This window comes from Somniosus microcephalus, chromosome 26 (assembly GCF_052327205.1).
Source record: "Somniosus microcephalus isolate GS21.2 chromosome 26, FLI_Smic_1.0, whole genome shotgun sequence".
Taxonomy (NCBI): domain Eukaryota; kingdom Metazoa; phylum Chordata; class Chondrichthyes; order Squaliformes; family Somniosidae; genus Somniosus; species Somniosus microcephalus.
The window spans coordinates 2,689,792-2,717,356 of NC_141012.1; the positions used below are offsets into that span (position 1 = coordinate 2,689,792).

Here is a 27,565-nt window from a genome sequence, read left to right on the forward strand (position 1 = left end):
CCATTGTACCTGAGAGAATATCTAAGCTGAGTTTGTAACACCCACATATTGCCACTAGATCAGGTCATTCAGTACAAATCAAGGATCAAACCTGGGTGTGTTACAGTTTGGGCTTTCTTCTAACATATTTGTTTTGTGCTTATGGAAAATATGTATTATCCTGTTAATGAAGTGGAAATGTGCCCCTTTAAGACCATAACCTCCGCTTATTTTTAAATGTTCAATAAGCAGAGGCTGTCAAACAGAGTTTAATTATTGTCTTGCATATAGTGTTCACTTCCTGTAAGTGTCACACTTCCTGTAACATTTTCCCCCCCATCACACTTTGTCAGTTTGCCAGAATGGAATTTGACTTATTCAGTCATTGTAAATTAGTGGCCCTAATAATGCAGTGAGTTACATAGCATGACAGCCCTATATTATTATAAAACCGTATTTGCTCCAACTTTTCAAGATAAAACACCACCTTCTCGCAGGTCTGTGTAACATAGTTTCACAACATGCATTTCATTTATCACTAAACCATCGAGAAAGCCCAAGGGGGAGAAATTCAGTTGGTTGCGCCACCCATTAGCACCTTAAGAGGGCGATAAGTGGGGCGCGAACCAGCTAGCGCCTGGGCGTGGCGATACCTGCGCCTCTCGCGAAATTGAGCGGACATTTAGCAGCGGCGCTAAACTGCAACGCCCGCTCAGCTGCGCGCGCAGATCCTGACGTCATTTCAGAGTGCAACGCCCTTGGGGCACCCCGGACCGGAAATTCAGTGGCGTCCCCCTCCTTTCCGCCTGTCGCTCCCAACGACAGGTTGACTGGAACGGTTCCCAGTCGCTGTGGGGGTGGGGTGGGGGTGCTATTTAAAGGGGGCTCTTCCTGGCTGCTTTGTGGTAGCCATTTTTGGACCACTCCTTCTGTGAGAGAGAGAGAGAGAGAGAGAGATTTGCAGAGAGACAAAGGGAGAGAGATTTCTGCATTGAGTCAGCGCTCGCTGAGGTACTTTTGGCTTCTGACCAGAACTTTGTAGTTGTTTTGCTTTTTCACCGGTATAACTTTGAGTGGCCACATACTATGGGGGCTGCAATGGATGGGAACGTTGGGCTTCTCCATTACATTGAGAGGGCACAGAGACGCAGAGAGAGAGTGGCAATCATGGCCAGACGGAGGAGGGCCAACAGGCGCCGGCACACGAGACCTTACGCTCCCAGGGTTTTCCGTCAACAGTTCTCATACATCAACATGTCTGAGGAGCAGTGTTTTCGGAGGCTGCAATTCAGCAAGGAGGTGGTCACTGAGCTCTGCCACCTGCTTCAGCCAGATCTGCAGCCTCAACTGAGGAGCAGGACGCCTCTGTCGGTGGCAGTGAAGGTAACAGTGGCTCTCAACTTCTATGCCACCGGCTCCTTTCAATCCGCTACTGGGGACATTGCCAATATCTCCCAGTTCGCGGTGCATTGCTGCATCCGTCAAGTCACGAATGCCCTCTTTAAAAGGAGACGAAAGTACATCTCCTTCCCCATGACCCCGGACAAGCAGCAAGAGCGTGCAATGGGCTTTGCAAGAATAGCGGGCTTCCCCATGGTCCAGGGCGCCATTGACTGCACGCATGTGGCTTTGCAGGCGCCGCAAGAGAATGCCGAGGATTTCCGCAACCGAAAGGGGTTCCATTCGTTGAACGTCCAGTTGGTCTGTGACCACAGACAGCTGATACTCGCTGTCAATGCCCGCTTTCCAGGCAGCAGCCACGATGCCTTCATCCTGCGCCAGACTTCTGTGGCAGACCTTTTCGAGGCCCCGGCTCACCCAGGAGGCTGGCTTCTCGGGGACAAGGGCTATCCTCTGTGCACCTGGCTGATGACCCCGCTCCTTTCGCCCAGCACCCCTGCTGAAGAACGATACAATGAGAGCCATCAAGCTACCAGGAATATCGTTGCGCACACAATCGGCGTGCTCAAGCAACGGTTCCGCTATCTGGACCATTCCGGAGGAGCCCTTCAGTACTCACCTGAGCGAGTCTCCCACTTCGTCGTTGTGTGCTGCATGCTGCATAACCTGGCAATCCTTAGGACTCAGCCAATGCCACCAGACATTGGAGCACCAGCAGAGGAGGAGGAGGAGGAGCAGCAGCACCAAGACGGGAGGGAGGCACAAAGTGCAAGGGCCGTCCGTCAGCGGCTTATAGCAAGTCGCTTCTAGGCCCCCTCTGAGGAAATGGCTTCTGCCATTCAAAGAACCTGAATGGAACCGTGCCGCAACCCCTAAGCCAGTCAAGGCAACAATTAGTTCAAAGAGCAAACATGCACATTCTGAATAAAGACACTTCTTTATTTAACAAACTGTGTACCCTTCCCGCATGACAAAGTAATAGAAAGAAACCCCCAAAAAACCAGTCAGTCACATAACTGGCTCGCACAACCTGGAGACAATGACCAAAACAGTAACAAAAATATGACCACGATCCTCGGCCTTCAATAAAACAATTAACAACATTTTGCCACACCTCCTACATTTTGCCCTTCGAGGGTGATCTGCTTTGCTTGCGAGATTGGCCCCTTCCCACCCTGCAGCTCCTCCGTAATGGGACCCCAATGGCTGCAGCAAGGCTGGGGGAAGGCTGCTGAGTGTCAGAAACTGAGACTGCAGATGCCCTTGCGGGACGGCCTGGACCAGCTCTGTCCTACAGGTGGTGGCAGCTGCAGTGGAGAAGTGACAGTGCTGGCAGCAGGAATGCTGTCATCCTGAGAGACGACAGCAACTCCTTGTTCGGCCGACATACTGGCACTCCCACGGGGCAGCACTGCAGCATGCGGAGCAATCTGCTGAAGCACAGATTGCTGGCCTGCTGCGGCGCGGTGAGGGCCCCGGGAAATCCTGCCCGATCCAGCGAGGGTGGCAGCAGTCAGTGCTCGTGTGGCCTCAATCTGCGTCTGCATGAGACTAGCCACTGACTGCATTGCAGCACTTAGCAATTGCGTGGCAGCCGCCTGTGCTGCGCCGACGTCCTGGACAATCCTTGCCTGTGCTGCGCCGACGTCCTGGACAATCCTTGCCTGTGCTGCGCCGAAGTCCTGGAGACTCCTTGCCTGTGCTGCGCCGAAGTCCTAGACACTCCTTGCCAGTGACTCAATGGAATCTGGCATCCTTGCCACTGCAGCCATGAGCTCAGTGTGCCTGTGCTCCGCCTGGGCGCTCATTTCAGCGAGGAGCCGCATCTCTTCTGCGCTCAGTGTAGCAGGACTCGAGGCCAGACTCTCCCTCCGGGGAGGAGGCCGCCGAGCTTCCCTACCCCCCTCGCATTGCTGCAGCCCGCTGGGACTCGGAGCTTCACCCTCCTCAGACCATTCCCCCCTGCTCCCCTCCAGGGAAGACGTGTCCCCATTATGGCCATGGGCTGCCTCGGCTGAGGGTGGCACTGATGGTCCGGCTTCCTCCTCGTCGTCTCCTTCAGAATCACTCTCAGTGGCAGCTTGAGGGCCCGCCTCCTCACCTGGTGAATCAGCATCTGTAAGCAGGGAGGTACAAGAGTGGCTTTAGCGTGAGGACAGGGTGGCAGCAAGGGAGGCATGAGTGCTGCAATGTACTGATTTGGCTCGAAAGTGGCAAAGGATGCTGGTGTGAGGAACAAGTGGAAGGAGAGAGGTCAAAAAGGTGATGACCTTACCATTGCTGTCCATAACAGGGTCGGCATCTCCAGTGGCGACAGGGCCAATCACCTGGCCTGCCATAATCCGTTGGACTTGCTGCTCCAGATTGGTCAGGGCTTGAAGGTGAGGCCGGCCTCCCCCGGTCCATTGCTGCTGCCTCCTATTATGCGCCAGCTTGCCCTGCAAGAGAAAGGACGGGCTCTGAATACAGTGTGCAGCCCTGATCTTGGCTGCACTGCCTCCCATGGTCGAATAGCCCTTACAGTGTGAAGCCCTGATCTTGGCTGCACTGCCTCCCATGGTCGAATAGCCCTTACAGTGTGAAGCCCTGATCTTGGCTGCACTGCCTCCCATGATTGAATAGCCCGTACAGTGTGCAAAGTGCTGAATGTGCGTGTGAGTTTCCTGAAAGGGCCATAGGTGTTGGATGAGGGCTGGGCATTGGGGCTTTCAGGACCCTTTGGCCATAAAGTGAGGTCGACATGTAGGGATGAAGAGGATTCTGAAAAGGGCACTCACCCTGACAACCCGAGTGAGGTCGTTGAACTTCTTCCTGCATTGCACAGGGGTCCTAGGCACCATGCTGCTGGAGGTCACTCTGTGAGCCACCTCCCTCCAAGCTTTTCGATAGTTGCTGGGCAGCGGCCTCCTGCCACTGTCCAGGTACAGGAGAGATCACCTGCGCTCCACCGCGCCAACCAGAGCCTCCAAGGCCCCCTCGCTGAACCGCTGCGCTCGCTCCCTGGCCCCCTCCATGGTCCTTGGCTTAAGTATGTGGCAACAGGTCTGTCCAGGCCGAGATTCAGGGCTCCGATGCGCAGGGTGTGGCTGCAATTCAAGATCGACCCTCCCCTTTAAGAGCTGACCGGCGCCAGCGTGTCTGTGTGCAATCGCTAACTGGCCGCACCTGCGCTGCGCCTGCCCTCGGAGGTAGCGCCTCGCTCCTCCGGCTTAGCACCTTAAGACAGTCGTGCAGCGCCTGTTTTAGCACTCCAAGCACTTCCTGGGGTGAAGGAGGCCAATTTAGCAGTAGGTGGCGATAATTTGCGCCGGGCGCAAAATTTCGCGCCCGGCCGATACTTACGCCCTAAACGGGGCGATACCGAATTTCTCCCCTCAGCAGTTTGAATAGCAACACCTTGGCTGCGAAATTCAGCTCTGTAGCACCCAGTTTTTCGGTGCTATGGGTGCTGTTTTGTGTCCAAAATGGCGTCCGTGCGTGCACGCTTCTGGTGCAAGCTGCGCCGGACACCATTTCGGTGAGGTTGTTAGAGAGGGCACTGGGAGCGTGCGGCAAATGTATGTAGAGTAGGCAGATCATGGCATCAGTCAGCGTGCAATGCTGATTTGGCGCTAGTGCTGCCATTTTTGACCTCAATGCTCCAGCTAACGCCTTCTCTTAAAGACACACAGCTGAACATGCGTTCAGCAGCAGGAAGGACCCCCCCCCCACATCAGCGCTATTTAAAGGGATCATCAACTGCTTTCAGGTTAGTTGCTGATTGATTTCTACTGGCTCTTGGTGAGTTTGTAGAAATGTTTGGTGGTTTGTTATCTTATTTGAAGTTGCTGAAGTCTCCAGGGAGTGGTGTGGCAGGTTACTTCAAGGCTTCTGCTCAGACCAGTTGCTCCCAGACACGGGTGCAGTAGTTTGTATCCACCTTGTCCTGCAAGAGAGAGGGAAATGTGTCAGTGAGTGTGGTGCAATGTGTTTGGATGATGTGCCTGTCATGGTTGAATAGCTGGCAGTGTGTGCAAGCTGTGAGATGTGAATTCAGAAATCTGACTGACAACCAAAAACTCCCATTCCTACTGGGGGAGGAGAGAAGCTGTGTAACACTGGCGGCACACTATGTTACAGCTTGCCATGAACAGAGGGACAACCAGTAAACTAAGACAAGAGTATATATAAACAAGGCGAATGTATATTTATAAACTCAGGGATATACCTGTTTATACACTGTATGAATGGAACCGCGTTTATGTGTTCAACCATAAATGTATTTTGATGCTTTGGCAACATAAGATGTACCTTATCATGCCAATAAAGCGATTTGTATTATTGTATTATTGAGTGTGCAGCTTGCAGCAGTGCTAAGTGTGTGAGGGTGAGGTGAAGCTATGAATGTGAGATATGAGTTGTGATGGGTAGAAATTGTTGGTAGGTGAGTGAAGGAGGGGTGGTGAATTAAGCAGTGTCTGAACCTAGTGGTTCAGTTCTAAGGATATGGCATTTGAAGGTGAATTCACTGACCATGACCACTCGCGTGAGGTCATTAAACTTCTTGTGGCACTGCATCCAGGTCCTCGGGGCTATACTGCTGGCATTGACCGCGATGGCGATCTGCCTCCATTGCCTTCTCACAGTTTGTCTGGAGGGCCTTCTGGCCCCTTGTGGATACAGGACATCTCTCCTCCTGTCCCCCTCCTGCACCAGGGCCTCGAGTGCTGCATCAGAAAATCTGGGAACCCTCTCTCTGTCATGTTGCGCTATTTTCACTCTTCTTGTAGGTCGCACACTCCTCTACAACGACTTCCAGTACCTGCTGCAGCCAGAATGCACCGCCCCTTTAAGTGGTGCTGGCTGGTTTTAAAGTGCAGGCTAGCTTTAATTGGTGCTAGCCTCGCACGAATTTGGGCCCCCTGCTGAGGTGTGTAGCCACTCAATAGCGCGTTCAGTGCTGAACTGCACACCACTAACATTTAAATTAGCAGGTAACACAAAGTTTGAGCGGGCGCAACATCGCGATCCCCACGCCCGTTTTCGGGAGTTATTGAATTTTTAGCCCATAGTGTCTTAGCATAGTGTAGTGTGGTAGCACTCTGGTTCTCACCAGCCATCCTTCTCACCATGTGCACAAGGATATACATTCCAGATCTCTGTTCTGACAAGCAGTAGCCACTGACCAAAATGAGGAGAGCAACAAAATAGCCCATAAGTCACTCTTGATCATTCTTGTACACTGTGTGAGATCACCAGCCCAGTTTCACCCAGTGAGTTTTGCACAGTGTAGAAGTCAGGATCCTAAAGAAATGATGAGGTATTCAATGGATTACATCCCAAATGAACGTGCAGACCAGTGCTCCTGGCAGCATCAGTGCTGTGCCCATCAAAGACTCGCTGAGCAAAAATAATCTAACACAAGACCTTCTGAGCACTCTAAGATTAGTCAGATGGAAATAATCTTTGTAACAAGAACTCTGCTTCCCTTCTGATGAACAGGATGGAATTGATGAGGAGGAGACCCTTGACAACGAGGGCAACACCATGGAGGTTAACGGAGTGAAACGAATGGACAGTGGTGTTTATGGCTGTAGAGTGCTGGACTTGGATGTATCAGACAAGGAGCTTGGCAGCAACATGACGGTAACAATCAATTGTACGTATTTTTTTCTCTCCCCTTTTCCCCTTCCTCATCTCCCAAAAACTCTGACTGGGGTCCAATTCTACAAGTGCCAGCTGCCCTATGGTACCCACACTTTAGTAATGATTCTTCATCTATAAGAACTGTGTACCGTTTTGGTCTCTTTATCTGAGGAAGGATATACTTGCCTTGGAGACGGTGCAACGAAGGTTCACTAGATTGATTCCTGGGATGAGAGGATTGTCCTATGAGGAGAGATTGAGTAGATTTGGCCGATACTCTCTGGAGTTTAGAAGAATGAGAGGTGATATAATTGAAACATATAAGATTCTGAGGGGGATTGACAGGGTCGATGCTGAGAGGCTGTTTCCCCCTGGCTGGAGAGTCTAGAACTAGGGGGCACAGTCTGAGGATAAGGGGCCAGCCTTTTAGGACTGAGATGAGGAGGAATTTCTTCAATCAGAGGGTTGTGAATCTTTGAAATTCTCTACCCCAAAGGGCTGTGGATGCTGAATTGTTGAGTATATTCAAGGCTGAGATCGATAGATTTTTGGACTCTAAGGGAATCAAGGGATACGGGGATCAGGCAGGGAAGTAGAGTTGAGGTCGAAGATCAGCCATGATCTTACTGAATGGCGGAGCAGGCTCGGGCCATATGGCCTACTCCTGCTCCTAATTCTTATGTTCTTAATAGGGGTTCAAGTGAGACCAAAAACTACCTTGCTGATATCACTGGCTTTTAAGGCAATTCTTTGGGTTATCACAACAATATATCTTGCATACTCTGGAGGTCTCCAAAACATTCTAAATGGAACAGGCTGGACTTCATTGTTGTGAGGAATATGTACAGGAAACTTTGTGATATCCGGCACCGACGGGACCGAGCTGTTGCCAATCTATCAAAACTGCCGGACATACAAAGTTAATGTTGAAGCATACGGAGGTTTTCATCTCCGTATCTGACAACAAACACTGTTGCTTAGCAACAGCTTCTAAAGAGTCGGCTGCAGCTGCAAGCGTCTCTAGCTGAAGCTGTTGCTATAGCTACAGACCTTGCAGTGCCTGACTGGGGAAAAAAAAGCAACGAGAACTAAAAAAACTTATAGAAAACGGCTCCTGATTTTTGCCGTTAGATCGAGTATTCCGGACATATAACCTCTGGATAAACCAAAGTTTCCTGTAGTACAAATTGTGATTTTGTACAAGATTGTGGAACATTGTAGAAACCCACTTACACAGCTTTCAGTGATTTTTTTTGTATAAGGTTCATGAATAAATTGAAATTAATGGCCATATATGGATAAACCAAGGGTAGTTGAGGCAAGGTTGTTCACTATCGCCCATTCTGTTTAATATCTTCATTAATGATGTGTAGAATGGTATTATAAGGTACAGCCTCAGTATATATTTTGGCCATTTTTGAAAGACTTTGGGTGCTCCATCATGCAGATGATTTTGTGTGGTCGGTGGACCTTCCTGCGTGTACATTACGCTCTGCTCACCATCTTGAACAATGGGCTAACCACTGGTATATGGCGGTGGGTTTCCCCCAGGTGCAGTATTATGGCTTTGCACAGCGCAAGGGGTGATCTCAACATTGTTGTATGGTTAGAACATACAAAGGGCATCTGTCCCAACTGTTGAGTCCTAGTGAACTCCAGCTTTAGCCTGGATACAGTATTTTGCGATGACGCCGAGAAAGGTCAAAGGGCAATTTGGTCTTTCTCTGTTAACAGGAAAGTCTCAGAGCAGTTTAAGCTTGTGGCCTATTTAAAAAATTATTTTTCATGCTTCAGAACTCCAAACATGCAACAGAAGAGCTTCCTTTGTCCCCTGTGCAATATCCAGGACTAAGCTGTGAGGTGGATTTGTGGCAATAAGGGGAGGAGGGCCCTGGGCTTACACTAACCTGTCATCAACCCCGCTGGAAGGGTAGTCAGCCACTCGTTGGGCCCATCTTTTTGCTAATGCCCCTCACATGAAGACCTGAATTAAATAGCCGATGAGTAAGTCTCATTGGAAATCTAGAACATCATGGTGGCTGGCATATGTCAAACTGTTCTGTGTAGGCCTGTACACAAGCTGAAAGTTAATATCCATCGTATAGCTGATGAGGAAACTAAGACTTAGGATACCAGCTGTCAAAAACGTCAGCTGGAGGCAGGGTCTGAGAACAAGTACTCACTTATCCAGGGTTCAGCTTGGGATGAGAGAGACAAGCAGTTGCTGCTAAAGTTCTGCACTTCCAACTGGTAGAACCACAATTGATGGGGTATGGTGTGTGTTCATATTACGGTTGGAAGATGATGGGAATGCATTCACACATTTGTGGTGAGTTGTGCTGCTCATGAGCTCCTGGTATTTGCTTTTCACCTTGTCAGTTGTTTAATGACCAAATAGTGACTGTTCTCCTGGGAAGGGAGGTAAGAGGGATCACTTTGGGATTAAGGTGAACCCAAGATGATACGCTTAGGCATCTGAGCCCAGTCAACTTTGTGTGAAAGGCTTGGTAATGCCATACCTGAGCCACAGGTCCACGGTGCTCCAGGATACTGATCAGCCAGCCTGGCTCATGAACAGTATTTGGAGGGATAGGCCTTTCACTAGAGGTTGGCTTCTTAGCACTCAAATCCAGGTAAAGTTGAAAGCCAGTCCCCTGACAGGTAGGATGGCCATGTCTGGATACACGTGGGAAGTTTACCAGAGCTTTGTGCTGGCAAGTCTTGTGGTTAAACACAGTATTACCTCTGAAAATATTTAAGGTCCCTAACCATTGCTTTTTACCAACCTGCATCTAAGATCTCTGGACTTGGGTAAGTCAGGTGTTCCCAGAGGGAGAGGGTTTGCTTCATTTTGGGCAAATAGAAATTCAACCTAAGTGGATTTCTCAGTAGCTTGGTGTCGAGATTCCTAAGCATAATGATGGGTTTCTACATACGTCAGACACCAAAGTGGCCAACAAATGGGTGACCCTAAGTGGTGAGTGTTAACAAACTATTCTGCTGTTTGGGCATCACAACCTTGATCCTTTCCCTACCCAACGTGACAAAGGCACACTCCAGCAGGAGATCAGGATTAGGAACCCTGGCTGATTTTCCCCATTCCGGCCATGGGCACCCTTACCACTTGACTAGCTGAGGCTAGCTGACTAAACACAGACCAGGGATTGCACCTGGGACCTTTCTGCTCCATGTTGCTCAGTGCCACACTGGAAGCTGTAGTCACCCACTGAACCATCAGGCACGCCACAGGTGGTTGTATAATGTAGAGTGAGGTTCCTGTTTTATATATGGATTGGGGAATACAGCTGTTTAATTGAGACAACCAATAATTGAGTTTCTCTCCCTCTTCCACTCCTATCCTACAGATCTGGATCCCATTGCATTCAAACCAGAAGGACCATACATTTTCACGGAGGGTGACAGAAATGTAAACATATATTGCGATGCGGAGGGATCACAACAGACATCTGTGGTCTGGACAAAGCACAAGGTAGGAGTAAAACCCATAAAACGATGCAGAAAACAACCTTTGGGGTTAATTTTCTCTTTACACAATATTTAGTAGAACCATTAAGGGGTGTTTGTACCAATTCCTGTCATAGAATCAGAATGGGTACAGCACAAAAGGAGGCCATTTGGCCCGTCGCGCCCGTGCCGGCTCTCTGCAAGAGCACTTCAGCTAAGTCCCACTCCCCCGCCCTTTCCCCGTAGCCCTGAAAATTTCTTTCCTTCAGGTACTTATCCAACTCCCTTTTGAAAGCCGTGATTGAATCTGCCTCCACCACCCTTTCAGGCAGTGCATACCAGATCCTAACCACTCGCTGCGTAAAAAAGTTTTCCCTCATATCGCCTTTGGTTCTTCTGTCAATCACCTTAAATCTGTGTCCTCTGGTTCTCGACCCTTCTGCCAATGGGAACAGTTTCTCTCTAGCTACTCTGTTCAGACCCCTCATGATTTTGAACACCTCTATCAAATCTCCTCTCAATCTTCCCTGCTCTAAGGAGAACAACCCCAGCTTCTCCTGTCTATTGACGAAATTGAAGTCCCTCACCCCTGGAGTCATTCTCGTAAAACTTTTCTGCACCCTCTCTAAGGCCTTCACATCCTTCCTAAAGTGCGGTGCCCAGAATTGGACACAGTACTCCAGTTGAGGCCGAACCAGTGTTTTATAAAGGTTCATCATAATTTCCACACTTTTGTACTCTATGCCTCTATTCATGAAGCCCAGGATCCCATAAGCTTTTTTAACCACTTTCTCAACCTGCCCTGCCACCTTCAACGATTTGTGCACACATACCCCCAGGTCTCTCTGTTCGTGCACCCCCTTTAGGATTGTACCCTTTAGTTTATATTACCTCTTTTCATTCTTAATACCAAAATATATCACTTCGCACTTTTCTGTGTTAAATTTCATCTGCCACGTGTCCGCTCATTCCAGCAGCCTGTCTATGTCTTCCCGAAGTCTATCACTATCCTCCTCACTGTTCACTATACTTCCAAGTTTTGTGTCATCTGCAAATTTTGAAATTGTGCCCTGTACACCCAAGTCCAAGTCATTAATATATATCAAGAAAAGCAATGGTCCAAGAACCAACTCCTGGGGAACACCACTGTATACCTTCCTCCAATCCGAAAAACAACCGTTAACCACTACTCTCTCTTTCCTGTCACTTAGCCAATTTTGTATCCATGCTGCCACTGTCCCTCTTATTCGATGGGCTTCAACTTCGCTGGCAAGCCTATTATGTGGCACTTTGTCGAACGCCTTTTGGAAATCCATGTACACCACGTCAACTGCATTGCCCTCATCAACCCTCTCTGTTACCTCAGCAAAAAACTCGATCAAGTTGGTTAAACATGATTTACCTTTAACAAATCCATGCTGGCTTTCCTTAATTAATCCACACTTGTCCAAGTGACTATTAATTTTGTCCCTGATTATTGTTTCTAAAAGCTTCCCCACTACCGAGGTTAAACTGACTGGCCTGTAGTTGCTGGGTTTATCTTACGCCCTTTTTTGAACAATGGTGTAACATTTGCAATTCTCCAGTCCTCTGGCACCACCCCTGTTTCTAAGAAGGATTGGAAGATTATGGCCAGTACTTCCGCAATGTCTTCCTTCGCTTCCGTCAGCGTCCTAGGATGTATCCCATCCGGTCCTGGTGACTTATCTACTTTAAGTATAGCCAGCCTTTCTAGTACCTCCTCCTTATCAATTTTTATCCCATCCAGTATTTCCACTACCTCCTCCTTCACTATGTCTTTGGCAGCATCCTCTTCCTTGGTGAAGACAGATGCAAAGAACTCATTTAACACCTCAGCCATACCCTCTGCCTCCATGCGTAGGTCTCCTTTTTGGTCCCTAATCGGCCCCACCCCGTTTATTATTTATGTGCCTATAGAAGACTTTTGGATTACCTTTTATGTTGGCTGCCATTCTATTCTCATACCCTTTATTTGCCCCTCTTATTTTCTTTTTCACTTCTCCTCTGACCTTTCTATATATAGCCTGATTCTCAGATGTATTCTCAACCTGACATCTGTCATACGCACTCTTTTTCTGCTTCATCTTACTCTCTATCTCTTTCGTCATCCAGGGAGCTCTGACTTTAGTTGCCCTGCCTTTCCCCCTAGTGGGAATGTACCTCGACTGCATCTGAACTATTTCCTCTTTAAAGGCAGCCCATTGTTCCATTACAGTTTTGCCTGTCAATCTTTGATTCCAATTTACCCGGGCCAGATCCGTTCTCATCCCACTGAAATTGGCCTTTCTCCAATTAAGTATTTTTACTCTAGATTGCTCCCTGTCCTTTTCCATAGCTAATCTAAACCTTATGATAGTATGATCACTGTTCCCTAAATGTTCACCTACTGATACTTGCTCCACTTGACCCACCTCATTCCCCAGAACCAGATCCAGCAATGCCTCCTTCCTCGTTGGACCGGAAACATAGTGATCGGGAAAGTTCTCCTGAACACACTTCAGAAATTCTTCCTCCTCTCTGCCCTTTGCACTATTACTATCCCAGCCTATATTAGGATTGTTGAAGTCCCCCATTATCACTACTTTATAGTTATTGCATCGTTCTCTAATTTCTCTGCAAATTTGCCCCTCCATATTTTTCCCACTAGTTGGTGGCCTATAGAATAAACCTAGTAGTGTAATGGCACCTCTATTATTTCTTAACTCGAGTTTAATAGATTCTGTCCTTGACACCTCCAGGGCATTCTCTCTCTCCAGCACTGAAACATTCTCCTTAACCAATACTGCCACACCACCTCCTATCTTTCCTGAACACCTTATAACCAGGAATATTTAATACCCAATCCTGCCCTTTTTTGAGCCAGGTCTCCATTATTGCCACATCATATTCCCATGTGGCTATTTGCGCCTGCAGCTCACCAACATTGCTTACTATGCTTCGTGCGTTCACATACATACACTGTAAACCTATCTTAGACCATCCTGTGTTCTCTCTTAGTCTGACTCCACCTAATACCTCACTATTTCTTACTTTAGTGCGATCCGTCTCTCCCAATCCTTTGTGCCCTTTGTTTCTCCTTTCTAATGCTACATCCTGGTGCCCATCCTCCTGCCAACTTAGTTTAAACCCTCCCTAACAGCACTAGCAAACCTCCGCACGAGGATATTGGTACCGGCTCTGTTGAGGTGCAACCCGTCCGGTCTGTACAGGTCCCACCTTCCCCAGAACCGGCCCCAATGCCCCAGGAATCTGAAGCCCTCCCTCCTGCACCATCTCTCCAGCCACGCATTCATCTGCTCTATCCTCCTATTTCTATACTCACTCACACGTGGCATCAGGAATCATCTCTTTTCCTAGCTCCCTAAAATCTGCCTGCAGGACCTCATCCCTCTTTCTACCTATGTTGTTACCGATATGGATCACGACCTCTGGCTGTTTACCCATCCCCCTCAGAATATTCTGCAGCCGCTCGGTGACATCCTTAACCCAGGCACCAGGGAGGCAACATACCATCCTGGAGTCACGTCTGTGGCCGCAGAAATGCCTGTCTGCTTCCCTAACTATCGAATCCCCTACCACTATTGCTTTCCCTAGCTTCCTCCTCGCCCCCCTGTACAGCTGAGCCACCCGTGGTGCTGTGGACTTAGCTCTGGCTGTACTCCCCAGAGGACCAATTTCCCTCACCAGTACTCAGAATAGAATACTGGTTGGAGAGCGAGATGCACTCGGGGGACTCCTGCACTACCTGCCTGGTCCTCCTCTTCTGTCTGGTGGTCACCCATTCCCTCTCTGCCTGCACACTCTTGAAACGTGCTATCCACATAGCTCTCAGCCTCTCGGATGCACCACAGTGGCGCCAGCTGCTGTTCAAGCTCCGAAACCCGGAGCTCGAGCTCCTCCAGCTGACAACACCTCCTGCACACGTGGTTGTCCAGGATACGGAAAGCATCCTGGAGTTCCCACATGGCACAAGATGTGCATTCCACGGGACTGAGCTGCCCTGCCACGCCTTTATTTATTCGACTATTAACTAACTTTACAGAAACTTAAGACTAAAATGTATTAAATTCAAGTTATTAATATAGTATAGTATTAATAGTTACTAATTTAATATAGTAGTAACAGTTACTAAATCCAAACTCCTGCTTTATCCCTAACTAGCTATTTAACCCCGGTCCCTAACTTGAAGAGAAAAAAACCGATGTGACCTTTACCAACCAATCAGTTACCAGCTATCCTGTGACGTCACTCCTTGTGTTTTTTTGAATCGCCGCTCAGCTCCCTTTATGCTGCGGCCACTGTTGCCACTCCCGCTCAGAACGCGCTCCGCCTCTCCCTTTATTCTGCAGCCGCTGCCTCCACTGCTGCCGCTCAGGTCCGTGCTCCGTCCTGGGCCTTCTCCGCCTCTCCCTTTATACTGCTGCCGTGCCTCCACTGCCGCCGCTCCCGCTCAGCTCCACACTCGGGTCTGTCTCTGTGAATGTTTCATATGACAGTGTAGAGGGAGCTTTACTCTGTATCTAACCCGTGCTGTACCTGCCCTGGGAGTGTTTGATGGGACAGTGTAGCGGGAGCTTTACTCTGTATCTAACCCGTGCTGTACCTGCCCTGGGAGTGTTTGATGGGACAGTGTAGAGGGAGCTTTACTCTGTATCTAACCCGTGCTGTACCTGCCCTGGGAGTGTTTGATGGGACAGTGTAGAGGGAGCTTTACTCTGTATCTAACCCGTGCTGTACCTGCCCTGGGAGTGTTTGATGGGACAGTGTAGAGGGAGCTTTACTCTGTATCTAACCCGTGCTGTACCTGTCCTGGGAGTGTTTGATGGGACAGTGTAGAGGGAGCTTTACTCCGTATTGGTATCTAATCTGGGAACTGGATGCAAATATGGGAATGTTGCTGTCCCATCACTGACATCGCTCATGTTAACGAAGACAGAACAACTACAGAAGTAAAACAGAAACTAAAGAAAGAAAGTTCTCTCTTTGAGCTGTCTTTGATATCTAATGCTAATATGGGACTGGGACTAGGTGGAAAAGAGATGCTGCTGTTTATCAGTTTGTACCGGGCCATGTCTTTGAGGAATTTCCCATTCGTCCTATTTATTCACCATCTCCTGATTGTTCCTTCAGAAGACAGTGGTCAGTTCTGCGAATGATCTGAAACTGCCAGTGGTCACATTTGATGATTCTGGAAACTACAGCTGCAAGGTCACAGTCCCAAGTGTTCCAAGCCTGGCACGACAAAAAACCATCAGCATTGTAGTCAAAGGTATGAGCAGCCACTCAGTAAAACCACGCTCCGCATGCTGTATCCTGCTGATGTTTTATTACCCATCAATTGCTGTTATACATCACGCTTGACTGTAACACTCTGATATACCCCACACCCCTCACTGTAACACTGATATACCCCACACCACTCACTGTGACACACACTGATATACCCCACACCCCTTACTTAACACTGATATACCCCTCACTGTAACACTCTGATATACCCCACACCCTTCACTGTAACACTGATATACCCCACACCCCTCACTGTAACACTCTGATATACCCCACACCCTTCACTGTAACACTCTGATATACCCCACACCCCTCACTGTAACACTGATATACCCCACACCCCTCACTGTAACACGCTGATATACCCCACACCCCTCACTGTCACACTCTGATATACCCCACACCCCTCACTGTAACACTCTGATATACCCCACACCCCTCACTGTAACACTGATATACCCCACACCCTTCACTGTAACACTGATATACCCCTCACTGTAACACTCTGATATACCCCACACCCTTCACTGTAACACTCTGATATACCCCACACCCTTCACTGTAACACTCTGATATACCCCACACCCCTCACTGTAACACTCTGATATACCCCACACCCCTCACTGTAACACTCTGATATACCCCACACCCCTCACTGTAACACTGATATACCCCTCACCCCTCACTGTAACACTCTGATATACCCCTCACTGTAACACTCTGATATACCCCACACCCCTCACTGTAACACTCTGATATACCCCACACCCCTCACTGTAACACTGATATACCCCTCACCCCTCACTGTAACACTCTGATATACCCCACACCCTTCACTGTAACACTCTGATATACCCCACACCCCTCACTGTAACACTGATATACCCCTCACCCCTCACTGTAACACTCTGATATACCCCACACCCTTCACTGTAACACTGATATACCCCTCACCCCTCACTGTAACACTCTGATATACCCCACACCCTTCACTGTAATTGTGTATCAGCCGTAGCTCAGTGGGTAGCACTTCTGCCTCTGAGTCAGAAGGTTCTGGGTTCCCTGGAGTGGAACTTGAGCACAAAAATCTAGGCTAACACTCCAGTGCAGTACTGAGGGAGTGCTGCACTGTCTGAGATGCTGTCTTTTGGATGAGACATTAAACCAAAGCCCCGTCTGCTCTCTCAAGTGGATGTAAAAGATCCCGTGGCACTACTTCGAAGAAGAGCAGGGAGTTATCCCCGGTGTCCTGGCCAATATTTATCCATTACATAGGATTACATAAGATATACGGCACAGAAACAGGCCATTCGGCCCAACGAGTTTATGCTCCACTCGAGCCTCCTCCCGTCTTTCCTCATCTAAATCTATCAGCATAACCCTCTATTCCCTTCTCCCTCATATGCTTCTCTAGCCTCCCCTTAAATACATCTATACTATTTGCTTCAACCACTCCCTGTGGTAGCGAGTTCCACATTCTCACCACTCTCTGGGTAAAGAAGTTCCTCCTGAATTCCCTATTGGATTTCTTGGTGACTGTCTTATATTGATGGCCTCTAGTTATGCTCCTCCCCACAAGTGGAAACATTCTCTCTCTATCCACTCTGTCAAAACCTTTCATAATTTTAAAGACCTCTATTAGGTCACCCCTCAGCCTTTTTTCAAGAGAAGACACCCAGCCTGTTCATCCTTTCCTGATATGTACACCCTCGTATTTCTGGTATCATCCTTGTAAATGTTTTCTCCATCTCTCCAGTGCCTCTATATCCTTTTTATAATATGGCGACCAGAACTGCACGCCGTACTCTACGTGTGGTCTAACCAAGGTTCGATACAGGTTTAGCATAACTTCCCTACTTTTCAATTCTATCCCTCTAGAAATAAGCCCTAGTGCTTGGTTTGCCTTTTTTATATGACCTTGTTAACCTGTGTCGCAACTTTTAGTGATTTGTGTATTTGTACTCCGAGATCCCTTTATTCCTCCACCCCACCTAGACTCGCACCCTCCCTATTCTTCCTACCAAAATGTAATAACTCACATTTATCTGTGTTGAACTTAATTTGCCAATTATATGCCCATTCTGCAAGTTTATTAATGTCCTCCTGTAATTTGTTGCAGTTCTCCTCAGTATTGACTATTCCCACAATTTGGTGTCATATGCAAATTTAGAAATTGTGTTTTTGATTCCAAAGTCTAAATCGTTAATATAAATTGTGAACAGCAGTGGTCCCAGCACTGATCCTTGTGGAACACCACTACCCACCTTCTGCCACTGTGAATAGCTAACATTTACTCCCACTCTCTGCTTTCTGTATTGAAGCTAGCCAGCAATCCATTCTGCTACTTGTCCCCTGACTCCGCATTCTCTGACCTTGTTCATCAGTCTATTATGTGGTTGATGCGCCATCAATTACTCAAAAGACTGAAGTTGAGCGAGTAACAATCAGGCTTTTATTAACTAAAGAATGAAGGTCTTGTCTCGAGTGGTCGACCCGTCCAGAATACTAAGGGACTGGGAGGTAGTCACTTATATACCTGGAATAGTGGGAGGAGTCAGCCGAGGCATGTCCAGACCTGTACCTAGTGGAATACACATACAGACACAGACAGGTATGACAGTGGTTTACCACAGTGGTACCTTATCAAAGGTCTTTTGAAAATCTAGATAAATTACATCTACTGCATTACCCTTGTCTACTCTCTCTGTTACCTCTTCAAAAAATTCAATGAGGTTAGTCAAGCAAGTCTTTCCCTTTTGAAATCCATGCTGACTATTCATTACTATGTTTTTGGTTTCTAGATGTTCTTCTATTTTCTCCTTTAGTAGGGATTCCATTATTTTTCCTACCACCGATGTTAAGCTGACTGGTCTATAATTCCCTGGACATATTCTATTCCCCTTTTTAAATATAGGTGTTATGTTAGCTATCTGCCAGTCTTCTGGCACTACACCTTTTTCTAATGAATTATTAAATATGTGTAGTAATGCCTCTGCTATCTCTTCCCTGGATTCTTTTAAAATACGTGGATGCAATCCATCCGGATCAGGGGTTTTATCCTCTTTGAGTTTGATTAGTTTATTTAATATATATCTTTTTTATTTTAAATGCACTTATCACATTACTAATCTCATCATCCGATGTCATGTCCACCTGTTCTATCTCCCTGGTAAATACTGAAGCAAAATAATTATTTAATATTTCTGCCATCTCTCTATCGTTACCTGTGGTATTATCCTGTCCATCCCTTAATGGCCCTATTCCCACAATCAACATTATTAAGAAAACAGATATCTGGTCATTATCACATTGCTGTTTGTGGGAGCTTGCTGTGTGCAAATTGGCTGCCGCATTTCCTACATTACAACAGTGACTACACTTCAAAAAGTACTTCATTAGCTGTAAAGTGCTTTCGGACGTCCGGCAGTCATGAAAGGCGCTATATAAATGCAAGTCTTTCATTGCTTTCACTGATATACCCCACATCCCTCACTGTAACACTAATATACCCCACACCTCTCACTAATACTGATATATCCCACACCTCTCACTGTAACAATCTTGATAGACCCACACCGCTCACTGTAACACTCTGATATACCACACACCCCTCACTGTAACACTGATATACCCCACACCCCTCACTGTAGCACACTGATATACCCCACGCCCCTCACTGTAACACGCTCTGATAAACCCCACACCCCTCACTGTAGCACACTGATATACCCCACATCCTCACTGTAACACTCTCTGATATACCCCACACCCCTCACTGTAACACTGTGATATACCCCTCACTGTAACACTCTGATATGCCCCACAACCTTCACTGTAACACACTGATATACCCCACACCCCTCACTATAACACTCTGAAGTACCCACACCCTTCACTGTAACACTCTGGTACACCCCACACCCCTCACTGTAACACTCTGGTACACCCCACACCCCTCACTGTAACACTCTGGTACACCCCACACCCCTCACTGTAACACCCTAATATACCCCACACCCCTCACTGTAGCACACTGATATACCCCATACCCCTCACTGTAACACGCTCTGCTATACCCCACACCCCTCACTGTAGCACACTGATATACTCCACATCCTCACTGTAACACTCTCTGATATACCCCACACCCCTCACTGTAACACTCTGATATGCCCCACAACCTTCACTGTAACACACTGATATACCCCACACCCCTCACTGTAACAATACAATACAATACAAATCGCTTTATTGGCATGATAAGGTACATCTTATGTTGCCAAAGCATCAAAATACATTTATGGTTGAACACAAAAACGCGGTTCCATTCATACAGTGTATAAACAGGTATATCCCTGAGTTTATAAATATATTTTCGCCTTGTTTATATATACTCTTGTCTTAGTTTACTGGTTGTCCCTCTGTTCATGGCAAGCTGTAACATAGTGTGCCGCCAGTGTTACACAGCTTCTCTCCTCCCCCAGTAGGAATGGGAGTTTTTGGTTGTCAGTCAGATTTCTGAATTCAGGGCATATTTGTGAGAATTTTTGATAGAAATTCTCTCTGATGCCCTGATATTTTCCACAGGCTGTGAGGAAGTGCATCTCTGTCTCCACTACTCCCTGACTGCAGTGAGAGCATATCCTGTCTTCTCTTGGCAGCCTGGTCTGCCTGTGTCTGCCTTTTTCGATCGCTAGGCTATGTTCGCTAAGTCTGTACCTTGTCAAGGTTCTTCTCAGTTTGTTATCCTTTACCATGGTCAGGTAATCAGCTATGTTGTATTGTCTGTTTAGGGCCAAGTAGCAATTGAGTTTGCTTTGGGTTTTTGTTGTTTCTGCCCAATATGACAGATATTTTTCCTTTTGCTTAGCGACGATTGTGTTGGGTCGAATTCTTTGTGTTACCCTGTCACTCTGGTACACCCCACACCCCTCACTGTAACACCCTGATATACCCCACACCCCTCACTGTAGCACACTGATATACCCCACACCCCTCACTGTAACACCCTGATATACCCCACACCCCTCACTGTAACACCCTAATATACCCCTCACTGTAGCACACTGATATACCCCACACCCCTCACTGTAACACCCTGATATACCCCACACCCCTCACTGTAGCACACTGATATACCCCACACCCCTCACTGTAACACCCTGATATACCCCACACCCCTCACTGTAACACCCTGATATACCCCACACCCCTCACTGTAACACCCTGATATACCCCACACCCCTCACTGTAACACCCTGATATACCCCACACCCCTCACTGTAACACCCTGATATACCCCACACCCCTCACTGTAACACCCTGATATACCCCACACCCCTCACTGTAACACCCTGATATACCCCACACCCCTCACTGTAACACCCTGATATACCCCACACCCCTCACTGTAACACCCTGATATACCCCACACCCCTCACTGTAACACCCTGATATACCCCACACCCCTCACTGTAACACCCTGATATACCCACACCCCTCACTGTAACACCCTGATATACCCCACACCCCTCACTGTAACACCCTGATATACCCCACACCCCTCACTGTAACACCCTGATATAACCCACACCCCTCACTGTAACACCCTGATATACCCCACACCCCTCACTGTAACACCCTGATATACTCCACATCCTCACTGTAACACACTGATATACCCCACACCCCTCACTGTAACACTCTGATATGCCCCACAACCTTCACTGTAACACACTGATATACCCCACACCCCTCACTGTAACACACTGATATACCCCACACCCCTCACTGTAACACCCTGATATACCCACACCCCTCACTGTAACACCCTGATATACCCCACACCCCTCACTGTAACACCCTGATATAACCCACACCCCTCACTGTAACACCCTGATATAACCCACACCCTTCACTGTAACACCCTGATATACCCACACCCCTCACTGTAACACCCTGATATAACCCACACCCCTCACTGTAACACCCTGATATACCCCACACCCCTCACTGTAACACCCTGATATACCCCACACCCCTCACTGTAACACCCTGATATAACCCACACCCCTCACTGTAACACCCTGATATAACCCACACCCCTCACTGTAACACCCTGATATACCCCACACCCTTCACTGTAACACCCTGATATACCCACACCCCTCACTGTAACACCCTGATATACCCACACCACTCACTGTAACACCCTGATATAACCCACACCCCTCACTGTAACACCCTGATATAACCCACACCCCTCACTGTAACACCCTGATATAACCCACACCCCTCACTGTAACACCCTGATATAACCCACACCCCTCACTGTAACACCCTGATATAACCCACACCCTTCACTGTAACACCCTGATATACCCCACACCCTTCACTGTAACACCCTGATATAACCCACACCCCTCACTGTAACACCCTGATATACCCACACCCCTCACTGTAACACCCTGATATACCCACACCCCTCACCGTAACACCCTGATATAACCCACACCCCTCACTGTAACACCCTGATATACCCCACACCCCTCACTGTAACACCCTGATATAACCCACACCCCTCACTGTAACACCCTGATATACCCACACCCCTCACTGTAACACCCTGATATACCCCACACCCCTCACTGTAACACCCTGATATACCCACACCCCTCGCTGTAACACACTGATATAACCCACACCCCTCGCTGTAACACCCTGATATACCCCACACCCCTCACTGTAACACCCTGATATACCCCACACCCCTCACTGTAACACCCTGATATACCCACACCCCTCACTGTAACACCCTGATATAACCCACCCCCCTCACTGTAACACCCTGATATACCCCACACCCCTTACTGTAACACCCTGATATACCCACACCCCTCACTGTAACACCCTGATATACCCACACCCCTCACTGTAACACCCTGATATAACCCACACCCCTCACTGTAACACACTGATTTTCCCCACACCCCTCACTGTAACACCCTGATATACCCCACACCCCTCACTGTAACACCCTGATATAACCCACACCCCTCACTGTAACACACTGATATACCCCACACCCCTCACTGTAACACCCTGATATACCCCACACCCCTATATACCCCACACCCCTCACTGTAACACCCTGATATACCCACACCCCTCACTGTAACACCCTGATATAACCCACACCCCTCACTGTAACACACTGATATACCCCACACCCCTCACTGTAACACCCTGATATACCCCACACCCCTCACTGTAACACTCTGATATACCCACACCCCTCACTGTAACACCCTGATATAACCCACACCCCTCACTGTAACACACTGATATACCCACACCCCTCACTGTAACACACTGATATAACCCACACCCCTCACTGTAACACCCTGATATACCCCACACCCCTCACTGTAACACCCTGATATACCCACACCCCTCACTGTAACACCCTGATATACCCCACACCCCTCACTGTAACACCCTGATATACCCCACACCCCTCACTGTAACACCCTGATATAACCCACACCCCTCACTGTAACACCCTGATATACCCCACACCCCTCACTGTAACACCCTGATATAACCCACACCCCTCACTGTAACACACTGATATACCCCACACCCCTCACTGTAACACCCTGATATACCCACACCCCTCACTGTAACACTGATATAACCCACACCCCTCACTGTAACACACTGATATACCCCACACCCCTCACTGTAACACCCTGATATACCCCACACCCCTCACTGTAACACCCTGATATACCCCACACCCCTATATACCCCACACCCCTCACTGTAACACCCTGATCTCCCCACACCCCTCACTGTAACACCCTGATATAACCCACACCCCTCACTGTAACACCCTGATATACCCCACACCCCTCACTGTAACACTGATATACCCCACACCCCTCACTGTAACACCCTGATACACCCCACACCCCTCACTGTAACACTCTGATATACCCCACACCTGTCACTGTAACACTGATATACCCCACACCCCTCACTGTAACACTCTGATATACCCCACACCTGTCACTGTAACACTGATATACCCCACACCCCTCACTGTAACACTCTGAAATACCCCACACCCCTCACTGTAACACTCTGATATACCCCACACCCCTCACTGCAACACTCTGATATACCCCACACCCCTCACTGTAACACCTTGATATACCCCACACCCCTCACTGTAACACTGATATACTCCACACCCCTCACTGTAACACCCTGATACACCCCACACCCCTCACTGTAACACCCCTATATAACCCACACCCCTCACTGTAACACCCTGATATACCCACACCCCTATATAACCCACACCCCTCACTGTAACACCCTGATATACCCCACACCCCTATATAACCCACACCCCTCACTGTAACACTGATATAACCCACACCCCTCCTGATTGCAGTCCAGTTTATGCTGGAAACGGTATGTGAGTGTACACAAGCAAGGACCAGACCAGATTTGGCTGTGATGACTCTGGTCCAATAGCCTGCCAACACCCTCTGTCTGGGCTCACACATGTTGACTGGCGAAGGTACTGGAGGGCACTTGGCACTAAGGAAATGTACCCCTGGAAAAGCCAGTGCCTTTAGGAAAGGCTTGGGGAATAAATACCTGGTTGAATAAAGTGTGTGTTGGTGTAGCAGCTGAAAGAGTGAATTCTCTTGTGTATTTCCTCCTGCAGGACCACCTCAAATAAACTGCACCGAGAAGACATTCCACAAAAATGGACTTCACGTGAACCTGACTTGCGTGTTCAAAGGCTATCCAGCACCAAAGGTTACATGTAGTGTTAAGAAGGCACCGGTACGTAAATAGTGAGTGAGTCAGCCTGCATTACATGGTCTTGTGTGGCACCATTTGATGAGAACAGCCTGGAGGTCAGAAGAGATTGTGAATAAATATAATAAATGTCAAAATAAGAGGGACAGAGGTCGAACGAGCCTCCCAGTGTGAATATTGCCACATTTCAGACACACATTGTACTCACATTAAACAAACGAACCACGATGCATGTGGTAAAAGGATTTAACCCAGATCACTAAGATTTATTCAGGGGCATTGGGTCATGGCAAGGAATTGCCATACCAGGAATTTCCTCAGCCCCTTCCTCATTTCCCTATAGGCCGGAGGAACGGTGTTACAGCGATAGATGTGGGATCCACCTGGGGCTCTATGCCTGGGCCCTCAGAAAATTTGCCTCTATCACTATTAAATGTCCCCTTGTAAAGGGGGCCGAGGGGCCTAAAAAATGTCATTCCTGGGCTCGGGCAGCGCTAAGTGCCACTGGCAAGGTCTGGTAGGAATGGACTTTGGGGACCAAGGCATTCTATCCAAGTCATGATGTCATTGGAAGTCTCCTCAACTTATTTATTCTTTTGCTGACTTTCTTAGTTTTCTGTCTTTGACCTCTTTATCCTTTCTTCCCCCTTTTTTTGCTGCTGCAGTTTGTTTCCTCTCTCACTGGATTGTTTGCTCAGACCAGACTGTCCCACAGGTCTTGCTTCTATTCATAGGAGGTACGAACTTGCCTATGGGAATTAGCTTTTGTGTTAAGATGCCAAATTGCAACAGTCTATTTATCTTTCTGTTCTCTCCCTCAATCTCTGTCTATCTACCTCAGCTTGGCTTTTGTTTCTCTTTATTTATTTCTCTCTTTCATGTATAAGAACATAAGAAATAGGAACAGGAGTCGGCCATTCAGCCCCTCGAGCCTGCTCCGCTATTCAATAAGATCATGGCTGATCTTCTACCTCATCTCCACTTTCCCGCCCGATCCCCATAACCCTTGGTTCTCTTGTTGTCCAAAACTCTATCGATCTCAGTCTTGAATATACTCAGAAAGACTCGGCCTCCACAGCTCTCTGGAGTGGAGCATTCCCAATATTCACAACCCTCTGAGTGAAGAAATTCCTCCTGATCTCAGTCCTAAATGGCCAACCCCTTATCCTGAGACTAGGACCCCTAGTTCTGGACTCTCCAGCCAGGGAAACAGCCTCTCAGCCTCTCTCCTGTCGAGCCCTCTAAGAATGTTATACATTTCAATGAGATCACCTCTCATTCTCTAAACTCCAGAGTACAGGCCCATTCTACTCAATCTCTCCTCATGGGACAGCCCCCTCAGCCCAGGGATCAACCTAGTGAACCTTTGTTGCACCCTCTCCAAGGCAAGTATATCCTTTGTTAAGGAAGGTGACAAAAACTATACACAGTACTCCAAGTGTGGTCTCACCAAAGCCCTATATATTTGCAACAAGACTTCCTTACTCTTAGCATAGAACCATAGAATAATACAGCACAGAAGGAGGCCATTCGGCCCATCGAGTCTGCGCCGGCTTTTTCGAAGAGCAATCCAGTTAGCCCCAATCCGCTGCTCTTTCCCCAGATCCCTGCAATGTTTTCTCCTTTAAGTATTTATCCAATTCCCTTTTAAAGGCTACTATTGACTCTGTCTCCACCACCCTATCAGGCAGTGCATTCCAAATCCTGACCACTCGCTGCATAAAAAGGTTTTTCCTCATGTTGCCTCTGGTTCTTTTGCCAATCACCTTAATCTCGTTATCGACCCTTCAGCCACTGGAAACAATTTCTCTTTATTTACTCGATCTAAACCTTTCATGATTTTAAAAAATCTACCAAATCTCCTCTTAGCCTTCTCTGCTCTAAAGAGAACAATCCCAGCTTCTCCAGTCTATCCACGTAATTGTAATTCCTCATCCCTGGAACCATTCTAGTAAATCTTTTCTGCACCCTCTCCAAAGCCTCACGTCCTTCCTAAAGTGTGGTGCCCAGAATTGGACACAATACTCCAGCTGGGGCTGAACTAGTGTTTTATAAAGGTTTAGCATCACTTCCTGGTGTTTGTACTCTGTGCCTCTGTTTATAAAGCCCAGGATCCCATGTGCTCTGTTAACCTGTCCTGGCACCGTCAAAGATTTGTGCACAAACACCCCCAGGTCTCTCTGTTCTTGCACCCCCTTTAAAATTGCACCATTTAGTACATATGGTCTCTCCTCATTCTTCCTACCAAAAGATATCACCATACAATTCTCTGTGTTGAATTTCATCTGCCATGTGTCCGCCCATTTCACCAGCCTGTCTATGTCTTGAAGTCTATTACTATCTTCCTCACTGTTTACTGCACTTCCAAGTTTTGTGTCATCTGCAAATTTCAAAATTGTGCCCTGTACCCCAAGTCCAAGTCATTAATGTATATCAAAAACAGCAGTGGTCCTAGTACTGCACCTTATACACCAACCCCTTTGTAATAAAGGCTAACATAACATTTGGCTTCCTAATTGCTTGCTGTACCTGCATGTTACCTTTCTGTGATTCATGTACAAGGACACCCAAATCCCTCTGTATACCAACATTTACTAATCTCTCAACTTTTAAAAAATAGTCTGCTTTTCTATTCTTCCTACCAATGTGGATAATTTCACATTTCCCCACATTATACTCCATCCGCCAGCTTATTGCCCACTCACTTAACCTGTCTATATCCCTTTGCAGCCTCTTTGTGTCCTCAGTTTACTTTTCCACCAAGTCAGCAAACTTGGATACATTGCACTCTAAGTCATTGATGTAGATTGTAAATAGCTGAGGTCCAAGCACTGATCCTTGTGGTACCCCACTAGTTACAGCCTGTCAACCAGAAAATGACCCATTTATTCCTACTCTCTGTTTTCATTAACCAATCTTCAATCCAAGCTAATATATTACCCCCAAT

At 47.7% G+C, this 27,565-nt stretch overlaps 1 protein-coding gene across 6 annotated transcripts in view; it reads left to right on the forward strand.

The window, feature by feature from the left end:
• The window catches only part of mcamb (melanoma cell adhesion molecule b), a 173,124-nt gene that overhangs the window by 132,781 nt on the left and 12,778 nt on the right, over positions 1 to 27,565 (forward strand). For all 6 annotated transcript variants that reach the window (XM_085967664.1, XM_085967661.1, XM_085967662.1 and 3 more), the window contains 4 exons: positions 6,862 to 7,018; positions 10,371 to 10,495; positions 15,622 to 15,760; positions 24,521 to 24,642. In XM_085967664.1, coding sequence (XP_085823790.1) covers positions 6,862 to 7,018; positions 10,371 to 10,495; positions 15,622 to 15,760; positions 24,521 to 24,642 — 543 coding nt within the window. The remainder of the gene's footprint in view (positions 1 to 6,861; positions 7,019 to 10,370; positions 10,496 to 15,621; positions 15,761 to 24,520; positions 24,643 to 27,565) is intronic.